At 34.3% G+C, this 20423-nt stretch overlaps 1 protein-coding gene across 1 annotated transcript in view; it reads right to left on the minus strand.

The window, feature by feature from the left end:
• Positions 1-20053, minus strand: part of LOC110028350 (gamma carbonic anhydrase 1, mitochondrial-like) — a 28550-nt gene extending 8497 nt beyond the window's left edge. The window contains exons 1-2 of the mRNA XM_020730169.1: positions 19807-20053; positions 9793-9936 (exon numbers count right to left, since the gene is read on the minus strand). Of these exons, the coding sequence (XP_020585828.1) occupies positions 9793-9936; positions 19807-19921 (259 nt within the window). The 5' untranslated portion in view covers positions 19922-20053. The remainder of the gene's footprint in view (positions 1-9792; positions 9937-19806) is intronic.
• Positions 20054-20423: the final 370 nt, after the last annotated feature.

Here is a 20423-nt window from a genome sequence, read left to right on the forward strand (position 1 = left end):
TATATATATATATATATATGTATATTGATATTAAATTATAATATATTGCTATAAAATATATAATTAAATAAGTTCTAAATAATCAAATTTCATTTCAATAATATACTATATAAGTATAACATTTAATATGTTACTTTTGAATAACAAACGAGCTTATTCGCGAAAAGTAGCAAATAAGTTTGACTATATTCAAATCTAGCCCATTAACCTTCGGGTTTTAAAAAAAATTTCAAACTTATTTATTTATAAATTTGAACAAAAATGATCACGTATTAATCAAGTCGAGTTCGAGGAGTTCATCAAGAGCATTGGTTCATTTACAACCCTAACAACAATGAAGGGGGTTGATGTTCTCAGGCAAAGGGATTGTGGAAGCTAAATGAGGTAAGCAAGCAAAGGCATGGTAGGTCTGTGGGAATTACAGGAGAATTGGTTTGGCCAATCACCCTGTTAACTGCCAACTTTCAACTGGTTAATCAATAAGTTCAACTAAAACTTTAAGGCCAACAATAAGCAATAGAAAATATATAGAAGGCATAATTCTACCAATAGTTAGTCACTAGCAACATATAGGAGCAAAAATATAGCTTCATTATTTAGACAACAAATCCAAACTACTAAAAAAGTTTGTTTTAGAGTATTGAAGCTGTCTCTAAGCTTACAAGAGGATAAAAATGACCATAGAACTGAAGAGGATTTGCATAAAAAAATTAAAATTAAAATTAAAAATTAAAAGAAAAAAACTAAGAAGAGTAGCATCATATTATTCAAAGAATAACTACTACAAATGATAAGACCAAAAAGAATAGACTGATGGAGACAAAAAAGGGTGGCATAACAATTTGAAAGACAGGCTCCATCTATATTTGTTGGATAAAAAGAAAGAATCTTTAAAGCTAAATCTTAGGGTGGAACTTAAAATATGATTTGTCTCTATTGTGACCTAAAATCCATAGATTTGAAAATTACAAACATACTCTATACAGAGATAAGATTGCATGCATCAACACTTCTAATGAGTAGACATTGGCTAGAGATACTTACTGCCTGTTCCAAGTTAGATTTCATAGAGAAAAATAATTATTCCAAGTTAGATTTCATAGAGAAAAATTATTAGAATGCAATGAAATTCTAATTTTAGTGCATAAAAAAGGAAGCATATTGATACTTCAAATAACATTTCATTAACTGCTTTGAAAGCCAGAAAGTTTCACTAAAAAGATAAAATTGGTAGTTTAAGAAAGGCTTGAATGAAAAATCTAAAAGGCTGAACAAAGTAGAAAAATATAAGGAATCATTGAGATAATCAGATGATTGATAATCGAATAATGTCCCAAGAGTACAATCAATCGATTATGATTTATTTTAAGAAAATCTAGATAGACCCATAAATTATCCATAGAGAAAAGAAAAAGGAATTAAAAGAAAAAAATGGGCAGGCTAATGATAACCCTCTTGTCGGATATTATATGATTTTCATGAAAAAACATTTTGTTGAGACTTAATCTAATGACTTCAATGGAGATAATTATTCAGCTCAAGTACTCAATTAATAACCAGTTAAAATAAAGTTGAGCCACATAACTAAGTCCACATATGGGCGAACTCAATCCCAACATCTCAATGCCACTATGGGTGCTTTTGGTGCAGTGGCGAAGGTTTCACATACCACCAAGTCATGCTGTTATCATGGGTTACACCTAACGAGCAAATATTGGAATAGAGTATTTTTGCAATAAAAAAGACAGCAATTGATGGAGAACTAAAAAAAATTGTGGATAAGGCAACGTTTAAAATTGTGCAATTAAGAAGTGAGACATGTGTGTTGTGAAAAAAAGACAACAACAAAGTGAAAATTTCAAATGAGAAAATTCGCAAACAGAAAAAGACACAAATTTACGTGGATTAGCAAATTGCCCACACCACGGGAGTTGCAGAGGATTTTATTACATAGGAAGTACACGTCGTCGATAGCCTCGACGATTACAAGAATAAATTCTCTCCTCCTCTCTCTCTCTCCTTTAACCGTGAGCTACGGGAGAAGAAGTCTGGGAACTATTGCCGCGAACTGTTCTCCTGCTGGGAAGACCTTTTCCCGTGAAGCCTGATATTTGCCCGAACTATTCTCACAAAGAAACCTTCCTGCGAGACCTACTATTTTCGTATCTCTTCTTCCACTTGGCAAGAACGCTGAAGCCTGCTGCCACCTGTTCGCACACCCTTTTCTCCTTCGCCCGTGAGCAGAACACTGAAAAAGAAGACGCAAGGAAGAGTCGTAGCCGTGCGATGCAAACTTTTTCTCATTTCGTAAGCAACAATACCGAGAGAGAAAAACAAAAACAAACGGCGGGATCCAAAGAAGGAAAGGCGTGGGATTCTGATGTCGCAAAATCAGGGGGAGCGAACAGGGCTTACAATGAAAAGGATTAATTGATAAGAGGAATTAATTAAAATCAATTTAAATAACTTTCCAAAGATTTTGAAACTGCCAATGGGAGCAGTGGACCGAGCTCCAATATACTCAACAAATTTCTCACTAGAAAGCTGGTAAACTGACTGCATCGTTATTTTCCTCAAATGTGATATCTTCCACCTCTACAACTCAAGACCCCTGTATTCATACCAGAAGACAAACTGAAGTTACGCACAACTTCGATTTCTCAAGTGTAATAACTTTTGTCAACATATTAGCAGGGTTTTTGCTTCCACAAATTTTCTCAAGTAGCAGCTATCCACCATCTAACAATGATCGAATGAAGTGATATTTGATCTAAATGTGATTAGTCCTGGATTGAAAGATTGGATTCCTGACAAGGAATACGGCAGTCTGACTATCATTGTAGAGAATTCCCTTTTGAACCTCCTTACCAAATTCTTCCAAAAAACTTTGTAGTCATATCATCTTCTTTACAACATCTGACACTGCATGTACTCAGCTTTGTTGTGGACAAAGAAATTGTTTTCTGTATATTTGAACCCCATGGCACTGCAGTATCACCAAGATTATAAACATAACATGTAATACTCTTCCTAATATCAATGTCTCCAGCTAAACCATCATCAACGTAGCCATGTACCTACAAACTCTTTCATGAGAAACACAAACATGTGTCTAAAGAGCCTTTCAGGTACCTCAAGATCCATTTCACAGCTTCTTCATAATCCTTCCCTAGATTACTCATGTATATGCTCACAACTCTCATTGCATGGGCAATATCAGGTCTTGTGCAAACCATAACATACGTAAGTGAACCAATAGTTGAAGCATAATGAGCCTTACTCATGTAGTTTTATTTGTCCTATGACTTGGGTTACTGATTTTGTTGAGTCTGAAGTGACCGCCCAAAGGTGTGCCAACTGGTTTGGTCTTATCCTTATTAAACCTGCTAAAAACATTTTCCACATCTTCAACATGTGAAAGCCTCATACTAAGGACTGTTTTGTCGCTCTCAAATCCTTCATTGTAAAGTGCTCTGACATCTGCCTCTTCGAATTATTGATTTCATCAATATTGGCCCCTGTCATAAGCATATCATCCACATACAACAATAGAATAATATAAGAATTGTCAAAATACATGACATAGAAATAGTGTTCTGCTTGACATCTGCTGTACCCTACATCATGCATGAAATAATCAAATTTTTTGTGTCACTGTCTAGGAGTTTGTTTCAGGTCATACAAAAATGAATCTTCCTTTCGATATATCACAAACCCTTCAGATTGTTACATGTAGATGTCTTTTCAAGATCTCCATGAAGAAAGATTGTTTACACATCCACCTGCTAAAGGAATATATCTTCAGTTGTCACCATGGACAATATCATTATGATAGTTGTGAGCTTCACCACAGGAGAAAAAATCGCAAAATAATCAATCTCCTGTCTTTGTTGAAAACCTTTTACAACAAGTCCAAACTTGTACCTCGTACTATCATCATGCTCAGTCCTCACCCGGTAAATCCATTTGTTGTGCAATGTCTTCTTCCCTGGTGGAAGTTCTGTCAGCTCCCATGTCTAATTTTCTAACAAAGAATCCATCTCTTCTTTCATGATCAGCTCTCACTTGCTCGAATTTTCATATTTCAAAGTTTCTTCATAACTCTATGGTTCTTTACTATCTGTCAACAGAATGTAATTCAATGTTGGTGGGTAACGTTGAGGAGAACGTTTTTTTCCTGACTGACCTACAAACTGTAGCTGTAGGGGTGGACGATTCTGAAACTGCCTGCGAAACAATAGGAATGGGTGCCCCTGACCCACTCTCATCCTCACGTCCATCACCGCCCTGCACTATGACCTCTGGTAGATCATTAAAACCTTACAAACATGGATTCATGTTGAGCTACTTTAGAAGTTGTGTTGGACTTATCCTTGTACATAATCTTCTCATTAAAGATCACATTCTTGCTTATTATGATCTTTCGGTCATGATCATCCCAGAAACGATAACTAAATACCTCATCTACAAAACCAATGAAAAAATATTTCTTTGACTTAGCCCCGAGTTTGCTACGAGCCTTAGGATTAATAAGAACATAAGAGAGACAACCAAAAATTTTAAGGCGAGAAAATTTGACCTTTTTCTTACTCCAGATCTCCTCAGGCAATTTACAGTCTAATGAAACAAATAGCCCTTGTTGATCAGGTAAATTGCGGTATTGACCGCTTTTTACCAAAAAGTTGGTGGTAGTCCAGCGTGCAATCTCATGTTTCTAGCCCGCTTATTAATGGTCATGTTCATGCACTTCGGAACTCCATTTTGTTGTGGTATTCCTGGAATGGTCTTCTCCATTCTGATACTCTGAGCCGCACAATACTCTTTGAACCCACCATCCATGTGCTTATCACCATTGTTAGATTCAAACATTTCAATGTCAAACATGTCTCTGTCTCAATCATGACATTTCAAGTCTTAATTATATTAAATACATCAAATTTATGCTTCAAGAAGTAAACTCATATCTTCTTATTGTGACCATCAATGAACGTGACATAGTAACGAGAGCCTCCAAAAGATGTCATGGAGAAGGAGCCCACACATCTGCGTGTAAAAGTTTCAATTTTCTTGTCTTTGACGCTCTGCCACCTTTCAAGTAACTCACCTTCTGCTTCTCCATAGTGCAACTCTCATGCATGCTGAAATCAACTGATTTCAGTCCTGGTAACTTGCTTCTGCACTGAAGTTCTTTCAGACCCCTCTAACTCCTGTGGTCAAGTCTGTAATGCCACAAATCTGTTGTGATCATTACAACGGTAGTAACAACACCGTTAATTGAACCAGTAGTCCTATACAGTGTGTCAATTTTCTTATCCCGGGCCAATACTACCCTTTTGTAACTTTTCAGGAGCTATCTGAAAACACTATTGAATAAACACTCCCATCGAGCTGCCCAACAGAAATGAGATTTTTTTTCAACTTAGGAATGTGTCTGTTACAAAGTCCATTTTCTCTTGTTAGGAAGTGTAATGTCAGCACCTCTCATCTCTACCACGTTCAAAGCTTATCCATCAGCAGATATACCTTCCCAAAATCACCTGCAACATAATTTCACATTAACTCCCTGAGAAAAGATGTATGGAAGGAAGTCTCTGAATCCAGTATCTAGTCATCAGCAGAACTTTAAACTGTCAGCAATAATGCATCATGCACTTCTTCAATTACAACATTAGCACTAGCGCTCTATGTCTTCTTGGGATTTTTGCAGTTCTTATTTATATGTCCAGCTTTGTCACTATTCCAGCAGGTAGTTTCTTGGTCAGGTTTTGACTTGCTCTTGCCTCTTTATTTTGATTTTGATTTCCCTCTGTTTGAGTTCATGTCTCATGATCTCCCTCTGGAATCAACATTCAGTGATAAACTCGAACCAAAGGTCTCGCCATTATCTTTCATGCGCATCTCCTCAGCCAAAATCAAAACACAAATATCATTATATTTCAGCTTAGATTTACCTGCAGAATTATTAACGGTCATCATCTCGGCTTTTCAACTATTTGATAATAAAGCATACAATATCAGCGCACGTATTTAATCAACAAATTCAATTTCAACAGACGATAATTGATTTATAATAGTATTAAAATCATTCAGATGTTGTGCAAGAGCTGTAACATCCACCATCTTCAAATTTAATAACTTTTTCATCAGATACACATTGTTATCCGCTAATGGATTTTCATACATACTTGACAAAACTGTCAAGAAATCTGATGTTGTGCAAAAACTGTACCATCCACCATCTTCAAATTTAATAACTATTTCATCAAATGAACATTGTTATCCGCTCATAACTTTTCATACATACCTGACAAAGCTGTCATGAGATCTACAGTCTTCCTTTCCTTGATGTTATTGTGTGCAACAGATCTCAACAGAGTTAATCGAATAACCCTCAGAACTTGTCGATCTAACAAATTCTATTCAGCCTCGTGCGGGAAAAAGAAATAGACAGCGGGATCAATAGCCGTTACTGGCGGGGAGATTAATGAATTCCAAATATAGAGAGAGATTAAATGGAAAACATTAAGACCTGAATTAATTTTAATTAAGACAGAATTTAAATAATTCATTTGAATTTTGAAATTTGAATTTCAAATTCAGGTGAGCCGGTGTCTAGCCCGTGTTCAGCCCGAGTCCAGCCTGAATCGAACCCGAGTCGAACCTTGGTTGAGCCCGGGCCCGCGCACTGCTAAAAAGGTGCATTGATATCTGTGTTAGACGCTCGTGCGCGAAACTATAGAGGCATGGGTGTCCCTCCTAGCTAAAGTCAACGTTCCGGACGCGTCGGCGCGGTCCGTTTCGTCATCTGGGGTCGTCTGGACGAGTTTTCCAGCGAACAAGTCAATTTAAGCCAAAATTGTGTGTGGTGCGATGTGTGCGCAAAATGAGGTGTTATCGAGCGTTCGGGTCGCAAAGAGGTTCCCTAAGGGCTGCTCCTATTAATGTAGGAACTCAACTCGAGTTTCATGTGTCGATCCTAATCAACTCAACGGAATGCCGCCGATGATTTAGGACCGCCCATGCGAAACTCGAAGGAGTGACGAGATGGCTCGAATTTTCTAAATGGTGTGGGTTCCGTACTGGTCTTCTAGGAGGGTCAAACAAGAGAAGCCTAAAGCTAGACCCTAGGAGAGAAAAAGAGAAGTGAAGACCTCATCCGAAAATTAGGTCAACAATGGAGTAATTGTGTAATTATGGTATTGTTTTTGTATTCTTGGTTTGTGTTGAAAAGAATTTCTTATGTATCTTGATTTGTATTATTTGGTTTGATAATTGTAAGACAAAATCAAGTTTGTGGGGTAATCACTTTTTAATGTTATTTTGATGTACCTTTTTTTAGTTCTAAATGTACCCTGCACTTTTCTGCTAAAATTTTGGGGGCAAGGGTTCCTGGAAAGAAAAAAAAACTCCTGCACTAGTTGAGAATTGAGAATTTCCACTTATGGGAAGATCTTATTAAAGAAGCTATGTTAATTTTGGAGATGCAAGAACATAGACACATAAATCTGTCGTTTTTTTTTTATTATTTTATTTTCTTGATAGAATTAATTAGAGGATGAGGTTTTATCAAGCTTTTTCACATAAGATTCATAAATCTTGACGTCGTTTATTCTTTAGGAAAGGTAGGGTGGTATCTACCCAGTTTTTGTGAATACTTATAGTTGCATTTCAGCTTTAAGCATGGATTGTTGTCGCAAATTGGATGAGCATGACTTGTATTTTTACACTTTTTCTGTACTTGATGAACCATCATAATATTGCAAATAAAAAGTTTAATATGCCTTGCCTTCTATTTTACAAACACCAGTTTCAGTTACAAAGCTCGAAGTCAGAAGTCAAGTTTCCAATCAACACACTTTGTTTTCCTTCAAAGTCCTAAATCCTTAACCCTTGTAAACAAAACATTTAAGCAATAATTATGGTTTCCTTCAAAGATCAATTCAGAATTTTTTGTTTAATTTGAAGAAATATGTAATTTTTTTTAAGTTCTTTCGAGCCAAACTGAGGCAAAAATGAATAAAAAATGTAAATAGAGTCGAGCATGAAAATGCCGCTCACAAGTAATTTCAAACACGAAAAATAATTTCAAACGAGTTGAGCCTGAGCTCACTCAAGCTTGATGCGGCCCTAATTCTTTTCAAATATTGCAACTACAAAGATGGAGCACAATAATGATGATCCTCATGATCATGATCATCTTAATGTTTAAAATTTTAATCTTATAGTTTATTTCCTTGCTTAAGTTATCTAAAAATGCAACCAAAAAATAAAACTCTGCCCCTTTTCCTTCCAAACCTTTTGATAATAAGTCGACCTTAACAGTACATTTTCCACCTATAAATTTTTCTTGAATTCACAGCTACTTGAAAGGAGCTTCAACAAAGTGCACATCACAATTTAGGATCATAATTTCACATTATTTCTCCAAATAAAATAGCTTCCATTACAACATATCTACTGGTGGCATGCCATAATGACTTTTCCAATAACGAAAAACAAAGAATAACGTTAGAGAAGAAAACAGTTTACATTAAGTATGTGGATGGTCAACCAATTGAATTTTTTAAGACTATGACTTATAATATGGTTGAATGATTCAAAATCAATATGATGCCACCATACAGTCTTATTATAATATCCAAGCGATTCAATAATGCGACTATCAAATGTTGTGGAACTGGTAGGATTTCTAGGGTTTTTTACGAGTCTTGCAAAAATTGAACTTTCTTATGAGATCAAAAATCCAATGCCTTTTCCATATTGATGTCAAGATGACAGGTTACAATTTAACTGACCATCAAAATCATAATTATATTTTTTTGCATTCAATCCCTTCTTCCCTTGGCTTTCCCTCTATATATCCTTGATATTTTATATATGCTTAAGATTTAAACAGTGATAAATTTCACTATTATTATCAAAATAATGAACAAAACAAGAAATTCCATATTTCTTCCCTGTACTGTTGTAGGTGGCTGTACATGCAGATTTGTTGAAAGATGCTCATCATCCAATATGATATCGACGACCAAGGAAGACAAAGTTCATCAGTGGTCAGCGCTACTCTTGAGAATATGTGCCAACAAATATGAAAAGATTTTGAGAATGACCAGCTATAGTCATAGTCATCTAATTTCTCATTAAAAAAATTAAAAGAAAATCCATTGCAATACAAAAAAATACAAAAAATAAGAAAATATATGATGAATCCAATATATCTAGATAAGTTATCTAATCAAACAAGTCATTACTTAAATGCATATAACATTAATTTGATAACAGAAAAAAATTATCAAGATAGAATGAGGGAATATTATTCAAAATCCCCCTTATAATTGGCCGATCATGGAAAGAAATGGGGAAACAAATATGTGGAGTCCAAAGTGGCACATCCCTTGGTTCCATGGAGTTGGAAAGCAGATTATTTTCCCTCTTATTTTTATTTTGGTTGTTGGATTTGTTTAACTGAATTAAGGCCTCACCATAAAACCATAGAAGCCCTTGCTTGCTTTAGGCTTATATAAAACCTACTTGCCAAAATTTGACATGGATAAACATTTACTTTATTTGCTTAACATGATTCAATCATAAGTGACTGAACCAAGATTGTGAGAGCCTCTTGGATCATTGAAGGAGGTTATAAGGACCGCAAAGGCGATGGCTACAATGATTTGAATCCAAAAACTGGAATTATGACCTCCCTCCCTCCCTCCCTCCCTCCCAAGCATTATCAAATAATATTAAAAAATTAGATGCACAATAACAAGTAAAATTATTCAATTAAAAGCATACCTCGCAGAACACATCCATACCAGATGGACGATCCTTCTCCCACTTCAACATCTCCGATGATGGATGCATTGGGAGCCACGAATGCATCTTTGTAAACGTTTGGTACTTTGTCAAAGATGTTCATGAGCGTCCGATGCCTTGACACTGAAATAATATGAATAAGACAAAAATCCTTTCTGAAAGTCACTGGCCTTGAATTTCTAAACAGTTACATTTTGTAAGTCTCAACATAGAAACCTAACAAACAAAAGGTATTAATATGAAGAATTTACAATGGATAACACAGCGTAGTTTCTGAGCAATTACATGGTCAAATTAGATTAAATTAAACCAAATTTAAAAATCAATATGATGTTAATGGGAACAGACAAAACCCCGTAGAAAGGAACTAGCATGTTTAATATACATAGAACATTATGTATTTCAAATGGTCTGAATTTTTTAAAAAGCACACTATCAAATGAAATTATTTAAAAATGAGTAGCTTTACTTGATGAAATCAACAAATTCTTCACTAAGAAATGGAAAACACGTGTATCTCGGTTACAGTCAATTAATATTAAATTTTGAAAATGTAATAGTTTAGTTTTTGTTAAGGAGAATAGCCTTGCGAAGCAGAATGTAGTTATTGAAATCTGAATCAAAAAGTACAGCAAACAGAATTAAAAATAAAAGAAAATGATAAAAATTAAATATTTACCCTACAGAGCATCAGATAAAGCTAGAGCAATATGCAAGGCTAAAAGTACTATTACACTATTCATATGCTATCGGTATATGATATGTGTCTCATATTACCAGTAATTTCTTATGTTTTCTATAAAATAACTTCATATAGGTATTTCTCATTTGGGAAATTCACATACCTAGCACAATTCTTATGTATTTACATATCTCGCACCTAAACTTTCATATTTACATACATAGCACTTTGGTTCTTTAAACTTAAGCATGAAAAGGTGTATTCAAGTTCAAAAAGTGATAGTAGTGCTATTTTTGATATGATATTAAAGATTTAAGTGCAAGATATGAAAATTTAAGTGTGAGATAAGTAAATACATAAGAATTGTGTGCTGAGTGCGTAATGCCCCTTCTTATTATCACTAAGTCAAAAACAAAGAATTCATTTTTTCATAGCTGGGAAATAGAAGTTTTATTAAAAGTGTCTTTGAAGTATCGTTGATGTTTTGTTGAGGTAAAAACATTGCAAAACACAGCGGCACACCTCAATCAGCTGTCAAGAATGCAGGCGCCATAAAGTTTGATAGTGCATGCTTCGGTGCATCACTTCATCACAATAAGCACAACCCATCTTGAGTGATCCCTTATCCCCACTACATCCAACTTACGAACAAAAGAATTCATATATACCACCCAATTCTTATGTAAATACATATCTAACACCTAAACTTTGATATTTACATTTATACCATTATTATAACTTTTAAAATGTGAAATACACCTTTTTATGCATAGGTAAGATGACATGTATGTAAAAACTGAAGGCTAGGTGTTAGATATGTAAATGCATAAGAATTGAGTGGTATGCATGTAAATCCTCCAAGAATTTTAGGTCAGTTGTTAGTTCTCATGCACTTAACAAAAGCAGCTGTTGACATCACAACAATTTTCTTCCTCGTGTCATCACACGATCCTTCACCTCATGGGACCACACGGACTCAACCCTCAACATTGAGCAAATGCATCTCTCGACCACACAAATGCAGCTGTTGAGCTCATACCCTCCTGTGATTCTTACAAGTTGATTATCTAGTATTTTTCAGGTAAAATTTTTTGGTATTTGCAATGTATATCCTTGATTCTTTCTCCTACCTTCAAATAATTGGATCCTTTAGCTTTTATTTCTCAACCCTCCATTGACTTAAATTTGGGTTCATGATTCACAGCTTTACTCCTTTTCTTGTTTAGGTTCTTCTTTAATGCCTTACCTTTGCAGTTTTACCATCAAAATGATAAATAACGAGTTGGTTTCAAAATAGCCTTTTTTTTCCAAGTGTTGTATTAACCTTTCTTTAATTAGTGAATATTTAAGTCATAGTTTTACGTTAGGTAATTTCATTGATCTTTTAATATGATCTAAGAATGCTCAGTCAAAAAAATATACTTGTATTTACTAGAAATGTTCAAGTATACAAGAAGAGAAGTCCTACATCATAATACACAAATCTTGATGGTTCAAATAATTTGACATAAATATTTACTGTGAAAATATTACAGAACCGCATTTTTTCAAATAAAAAGTATTTGAATGGACCAAGAGATGAAAAGAGGAAGAAAATTGAAGTTTTATGATGGTTCTTGGCAAAGTGAAATTAAAATTGATAATCAAACGTAAATGAAATAAAGTGGGCTCTTCTCAGACATGAAGATATCATCACTATGATAATCAGGAGAATGAAATGCTAATTGTAGCTCTAGGGCATTTGAGTAAAAACATGAGATCGAAAGTATCGATAACAAATAGTTCGAGTTCAAAGGCATCTAAAAAAATATGATGCATATGGGTATTCTTCCAACAATGCAAAAATAAAAATAAATAAATAAAATAAAATGAAATAGCTTAGTAACAAAGAGAGCCTAGAGAATGATAATAGAAAAAAAACTATCAACTCTATAGCAAAATCGTTCTGTCATGACAGCATTTATTCTAATGCAGCTAAGCTCAATAGATTAAAGAAAAAGATTAAAAATACAGGATATTATAAATCTTATCACAAGTTGAGAGTTACTTTTTCAAAAATAAATTAATATCACAAAACAAGAAATACAAAAATATAAGAGGTTTAACAAAAAAGGATAGTCTTATGATAGACAAATGGACTGCTAAAATGAATCAAACTATAATCAATGTCACAATAAATTCATCATCCAAAACTCTTTTTTCATAATGAATTCATACATTGAAACATTAGATGGGTAGATGTTACCATATAAGATGCTTAAGGCTGGGTTAAGATAATAGAAAGAAAATATGATACAAATAATGACAAACATTCACTCGACATATGAAGGAAAAGCAATCAAGTTTAGGCTTTTTGTCAAACAATTTTTATTTAGTCCTAATATCAATTAGCTTCTTACATAGTTGCATTTCCAATTAGCATAAATCCATTTACTCTTATTGATAGCGGAACTATTTCAAAACCAGCGAAAACGGAAATTATTTCATTAATCAACTGAGTTAGGGTTACAAAACACAGCTCAAAACTGAAATAAGATGCAACAAAAACAATTCCCAGCTAGGGTCAGAAGAGACGACTAGAAGGCGGTGGTGGCGTCGGCAAGGTTGCTGAGGAGTAATGGTGGTATGGGGAAGGTAGAATAGGCGGGGAAAGGTGACCGTTGGTTGGTTATGAGGGGACAGGGATAGGGGGCTGATGGCGGGGTTTGGGAGAGGATGCACGGCTAGTAGGATGGTTGGTAGGACAGCAGGGAAAGGTTGGTAGGGTGCTGATTGGAGGCTTGGAGGGGGCCTGGAGGGCTGTACAGCAATAGTTGCTGCCGGTAAGGGATGGCAGGTTGCTGGTAGGTGACCCAGAGGAATAGACAACGATGGTTATTGCAGGATAAAGGATGACAAGGGACTGGGAGGTAGATTGGAGGGCTGGACAGCAATGGCTGCGGCAGTAAAAGGGGGCGGTGGGAAAGCTAGGAGAAGATAGGATGGCGAACAGTTAAAAGAGATGAAGGGGAAGTGGTGGGAGGAAGATAGGAGAGGATACATCACCATCTTGGAGAAGCATACAGCCGTAGTACCATCCGTCCTCAGATAAAGCCGTCGCAAGGAAAATAGAGGGTTATGCAGAAATTTGAAACAACTCACAAAAACATAACCTTAATTCAGCGCGCGTGCACACACACGTATAAATTCTAATAAATGAAATAGGAAGGGGAGGTTTCTCCTTTGGACGGCAACCAGAAAGGAAAAATGAAGAGGAGGCAAAACAGGGGAAATAGGAACACTGGAGCGGTATTTCTTGTCTCTTGGGAGCGAACGACAGGGCCGATCCAGCCTCCTGTTGAACGGATCCAGGCTGAACCAAATGACCGGTTCAGCCTTTTCCCTAAGCCCTGATAAGCCGTTTCCTCTTTCCACCAAGTCTCGTGTGTCTCCCAGCCTTGCGTCAGTTATCCAATTCTTTTACAGATAAATTACGAGAAAAAAAGGAATGGCATTTTTTGTAAATCATGTGCAGCTCATTTCTTCGATTAGATGTTTGAGAGAAAAATCCTGAGTTATGATCATGGCATTGTATTGCACAATATGTGGAAGTTTGGATAAGGAATAAAGCTTTGGAGGTTTGGCACAACTAGGTCGCGAATGTTTTCTAGTCTTTCACCAATTCATTGACAAAAAGGAAGAGTGTAATTAAACTATTTGTTTATGAACATTGGAGAAAGTCAAAATTTATTAATGAACACAAATAGAAGAGGATTTATAAGGATATACTTGTATTATCCTTTTGGAATGAAATTACTTAACTATGCATCAAAGAAGAAAAACAAATTGGTTAAAGTTTTTTGCTTAATGTATGGTAATCAGGCGCTTGTTACGGCATACATGTATTTATTCAACAAAAATGAGAGCAAAAAAAAGAAAATATTTGATGTAATCTTTAAGAGTATGGAAGGATTAAATGGAGCTAGATATCCATGAAACAAGATATTATCTTACGCTTAAGGGTTGTAAGTGAAACAATGCGCTTGATGAACAGCTCGAGCTCGGCTCGATTAATAGTGGATCATGTTTGTTTAAATTAATAAATAAACGAGTTTAAACATTTATTTAAAATCAAAGATTAAATGAACCAAATTTGAACATTATATAACTTCCCTGTTAATGTTCACGAAAACGCTCGTTTGTTGTTTAACAAGTAATTTAGTAAATGTTCTACAATATATGTTATATTATTTAAATAAAACTAAATCAACTATAAGTTTTTTATATATATATTTAATAATATCATATATAAATTTAATGCAAATTTTTCTTATGTTTTAATATCAATGAATTAATTTATTTGTACTTGTTTATATTATTTTATTTACTAAGTATAAACTAATTATATATTAATTTGAAACTATCCAATTATGTATTTATTTAGATTAATAAAATCATTTGTTAATAATTTGATACAAAAAAAATTAAGCATGCATTTAAATTTCTAGCTTATTTATTAGCTTTACATCAAAAATCAAGCACAAATCAAAATTTTTAATTTTATTTAAAATTAATACTTATTCAAATTTTTAGCTTGTTTAATTAATATAAAAAAAGTAAAGTAAAAATCAATTATGAACATTAAAAATTTTAAGCAAGCCAAGTATGAACACATATGTGAAAACTTGACTCAGACTCTAATTGAACATGAACAACTCATGATCCGACCAAGTCATGCCCAATCCATGACATACTAGACTCAATTCAGCTCAAATACAGCCCTAGGTACGCTAGATATATATCAAAACAAATTGAAGATTATAATGAATGAGAATACCATAAAGAGCACTTATCAAGTGATAAGCATATTAATATGAAATGTCAAATTGGATGATATAATTGATATAGAGCTACTAAAATATAATGATATGATAGGTTTATTTTAAAAAGATAATGTCATCAGAGTAGAGACAAAAAATATCCAAATAATAAATCTCATAAAAATATACGCTTCATGAAGATAAAAACCCATAAATATAAAAGAACCTAAAGACTTCTCAAACCTTTAGAATTCCTGTGATAGTTCAAATAATTTCAATATCCTCTAACATCTAATCTAGGCAATGAGTTCTACATTATATTCAATATAATTGTTGTTTCTTTCCACAAGTAATTTACCTATCAAAAAAATTGAAAGAAGTAGCTTAACATATAAAACTGACCACACGATTAAAAAATAATTGTAACAAAACTTTAATACTTCTTTACATGTTGCTTTATAACTGAATGATTGCTTGTGATCACTTGCATCACATTTTCCTCCCAATCACCTTGAGAACAAGCATCTTAAAAAATACCAATCTATAATTTGTATGTTACAATGCATTAACTAATTTTAAAAAAAAATTGAATGGTGAATTTATCATTATAATTATTATAACTTGATTGTTTTATTATCGTCTATCTAACATAAAACAACATTTCTTTTCCAAACTTCTAAGTGGTTTTTCTACTTTCTCTTTTATGCAATCAAGCTAACTTTCGAGAAGAGTAACCCTCAACTTATAATAAGAGAGTGGCTATAATCTCAATCCATAAAACCATGATTCTAAAAATTGGACCAAGGATTGAACCTCATAATGAGAGATTCAAGATTAAAAAATTTAGCTATGGTTGAAACAAGGGTTCAACGAGCTGATTTAATAATATGCAAGAATGATTTATTGTCGATTCAATATATAATATTCTAAATCAAGATGTATCACTCTTTAACATTTTAAATATGATACTAAATTAAAATTTTGGGATGTTATATTTTAAGAAATTGCACTATTTTTAATTTAAGTCTTTTTATTTTAATCTAGTCGACCAGAAACAAAAAAAAAAAAAAAATTGATCAATAGTAAAATCAAGCAGTCCATACAAGTTGAAACTGCATCACCAGTTTCCAATTCAGCCGTAAATTTTAACTAGCCCTAGTTAGCTTTTTGCAAAAACAATTTTGGAAAAATAACAAACTGGCCGAAGGACTAATTCACAATTGAATCAAAATTAGCTGACCGGTCTAGTTCTATTTTTAAAACCATGCATGACACCCAACTTTTTCAAACCTCTCCTTTAAGCTATTCAACTAAATAGCAATAAAAGAGATAATAGCTTTATAAAAACATCTGCTAGAGAACGGTACTCAACACCATTTTTCAAAGCTCTAACTAATGCAAATCTTAGGGGTGTCAATTTAGGTCAGCGGGATCGGGTTTGGGTTTGACCCGAAAATAATCCGCCTGAATAATAAATGGGTCAAAAACTAAGACCCGAACCCGAGTTTGACCCGCTAACTCGAGCCCAACCTTAAATTTCATGCTTATTTGGGTCATGTTTTGATTTTCGGGTTCAACCTGAACCCAATCCAAATAATAAACAAGCGAATTCTCTGACTCAAACCCGACTTAAAAAATATTCGGGACAACCCAAACCCGAATTTTCGAGTTGATTTCAAGTAGGGTTGGCATGTCGGGTCAATTTTTGAAACCCCGAGACAAACAACTTGTTTCATCTTGGCTATTTTAATTTCTTTTGCATTACTAGAAGGAAAGCAATTATCTAAAGAACATTTTCATGATGCCTCAGAACTTGTGCTATTTATTCCAAATATTATCATTCTCACCTTAGTTAGAGCACCACAAAGCTTTCATCATCATTTCATCCTTCCAGTGATCGCTAATTATACATTCATATATGTGCAAAGCATGCTATGTTTCATTACTTTTGGCTTCTAACTAAGTAATTCTTTTTGCACTTTATGAAAGACTTCTTACAACCTTCGTCGTTCTTTCTTTCCACTCTCCTGGACTAATCAAGTGCTCCTTAGCTCAGTAAACATCATCATTTATAATTTTTCCACAAATATACTTAGTCACATTATTTGAATAAACAAGTTGTTAATATTTTTTTCTTCTTTTATGGTAGATCATTTTAAATACATGTAAAACTTATTTTTTGATTAACCGCCGTAAAATTAGATTGAAACATTAAATCAACAATGGTAAAATAGCAAACCATTATGAAATTAAACTATAAGTCTACAACAAAAAAATTCAATAATTAAACCAAGAAATAAAAATGTGCATGAATAGTTTCAAAAAATTTTGAAGAACATCTCAATAATGCCAAATAAATGAGAATATCATACAAAGCAAAGGGCATCTAGCAGCATAGAGTCATAGAGAGATACTAAAAAAAGGATTAAAGCCATGGATCATAAATAAAAAAAAGCCAACAAAAAGTTGTGAAAAATAAAAATTTAATAGAATCAACGAATCAAGCAATCTAAAAGTACGAAAAAGAATTTAAGAAAAGCAATGCAGGGAAAATTTTTACCTAAATATTATTTGAAAATCAGTCCACAAGTGAAGTTAGTTGGTAGTGGACTGGAAATGACAAAGTAATGTGGACTTAATGTGGATATGGCAAGTGAGAGCTCTAGTGTTATGGATGATGAGGTCAAGTGGGCTTTTTTAGGTGTGGAATATGGGAGACGCAAAAAAGTGTTCTAATTGTATTTAGGATGGTAAAAGAGAGTGGTGGGCTATAGATTAGGGTATAAGGTTCTAGGGAAAGTAAAGGAAGACCCACCTCCTTTCTACGTTCTCTATACTTGTTACTTATCTTAAAAATTAATTTAACAACTCGTGATGGATTTTCACGGAATATCCAATTCATATGTTATTTTTCTAACCAATTTTCCAACACCCCATCTCACATCTTCTTGTACGACTCATTTTGATTCCAATACGACTTCTACGATTGTAAAACTTCTTTTGTTATTAAGCAACAAGATGTATTAAGTGAAAGAAGCTCCCAGCAACACAAGCATTGGGCGTTGAGATATGAATCATACTCAAAATTATGTAGTAAGAGGAGCTCCTACAAATGCAGGCATGGTGGAGGGGTTGAGGTATGACCTTACCTTATATTATAGAGATCTTATTTCCATGACTCAAAATGCATGGAATCCAGGCCAGAATAAAGCTAATCTAACCCCAATTCGATTGTTTGCAGTACACCATTGTTATAAATACTAGGACTAAAATATATATCCTCCATGTCTATAAGATCCAACAGAACTAATTTGTAAAACAAAGCTGTAAAACAAAGCAAAGCTACTCCAACATCTCCTACATTCAAATCTCAAGAGATGTCTTATATGAACTAAACTTCTACCTGTATACATCTTCATTAGAGCTAACTCAAACTTATTATAATGAATCATTTAATATACTTTATGATTCTACTCCTTATGAGCTTCAACAAAAATTTGTTTCCTAAAACTATTGTTTAGTCATTTCTCTACTAATATTCTCATCCTTTCTTAATATCTACATTTTAATCTAAATATATATTATCTTCGCTTCCAATACATCAAATTTGATTAAATCTCTAAAACTCCAATTTCTCGTGTTGGACACTTTACCTCCTTTTTTCTGTTCCTTAATATATAGCCTATTGAACAATACAACAAAACGTGAAGGCTTTCTTTTTACTTACTATCCTTTATGAGGTCTTGATAAACTCTTACTTTCGGTACATTATGTATATCTTTTTTGTTCCTTAATATATAGCCTATTGTACAAATCAACAAATGCATGCATGTTTTTTTTCTTTAAATGTATCCTCAATTAAAGGTGTTACTCGCTCAATTCAATTATCCACACAAATCACAAAACTTATCATAATCTCGGATTCAATCTGTTTTTGGAAATTCAATCCCACTAATAGGATCCAGTTAACATTGTGAGCAGCTCGACCAAAAAAATAACCGCTTAATGCAAAAGTGCAGTAAAATAACAAATCCTTAAGTCTGATAATACCAACCCCAGCACAATCCTTTAAAATCCGTGAGAATTACATGTTTTCACAGCATTGAAGGTTACATTAAGAATTACCGGGGAGTTTAAAATGTAAGAAATGATTTGATGAACCAAAGAAACAATGTTATTTGCTATCAATTTATTCGACAACATAAGCATACAATGTAAATCTTCCTTGCCCTAACGATGATATTTTCAATCAAATTCTTCTCTCCCTAGGGGACCAAAATGGCGTATAAACATGTAATGAGGACTCTAAACAAATCGAATCCATTTGCAAACTTAACGAGCCCAGTAACACCGCCACAAATGATTCACTCACCCATAGCCTTACTGAACCATTCGCTTCAAACGGATCCCTCTCACTTAGATTCCGGACAAGAAAAACGCAGAAATTCAAATTAGCATAATATTTGAAACAACAATCCAACATTTAAGGACGAAAGTAAGAGAAAAGCTCACGCTGCTCCTGGAAAAAGTAGTTGCCCTGAAGGCGGCATCCGAGCCGATCGATGGCCTGGCCGGTCTCCCGAATCCAGAATCCAACGGTGTAGATCGCTCTCCCAAGGGTCCCCATACTCCACGGCGAAGTACTTCGCCTGAATCGATGTTGGTTCTTGAGAGAACTACGAGAGAAAACAAGGGGATGAGCTCAGAGGAACGAGGCTGGCAGCGTGGCTGAGGGCAAAGGGATCTCGCTGGAAGTGAAGGTGCAATTACAGTAATGCCCATTTCATTCTTTTCTTTTTAATGAATGTGAAATTAGCTAGCTTAGGCGGCTCATATTCGGGAATTTTTATTCGGTACGTGCACCGCATGAAGCCTTACATGCGGTACCGAATAAAAATTCGCCACGTGGAATGCGATTCCACGTGGCTTTACAGCTTAAAAATAAGCTTTTTCATGTATTCCGACCCGACGTATCCCGCCCAAAACAAAAAAAGCGCTTTTTTGTCATTTTCGATTCCCGCCAACAGAAGAAAGTGACATTTTGTCTGCTTTAGGGTATTGGTATCTGGTATATTCTCATTTTTTCGCTCATGTTCGCTGGAGCTGGTTCGATGGAAAAAATTTTCGAC

This window comes from Phalaenopsis equestris, unplaced genomic scaffold (genome assembly GCF_001263595.1).
Source record: "Phalaenopsis equestris unplaced genomic scaffold, ASM126359v1 Scaffold000511, whole genome shotgun sequence".
Taxonomy (NCBI): Eukaryota; Viridiplantae; Streptophyta; class Magnoliopsida; order Asparagales; family Orchidaceae; genus Phalaenopsis; species Phalaenopsis equestris.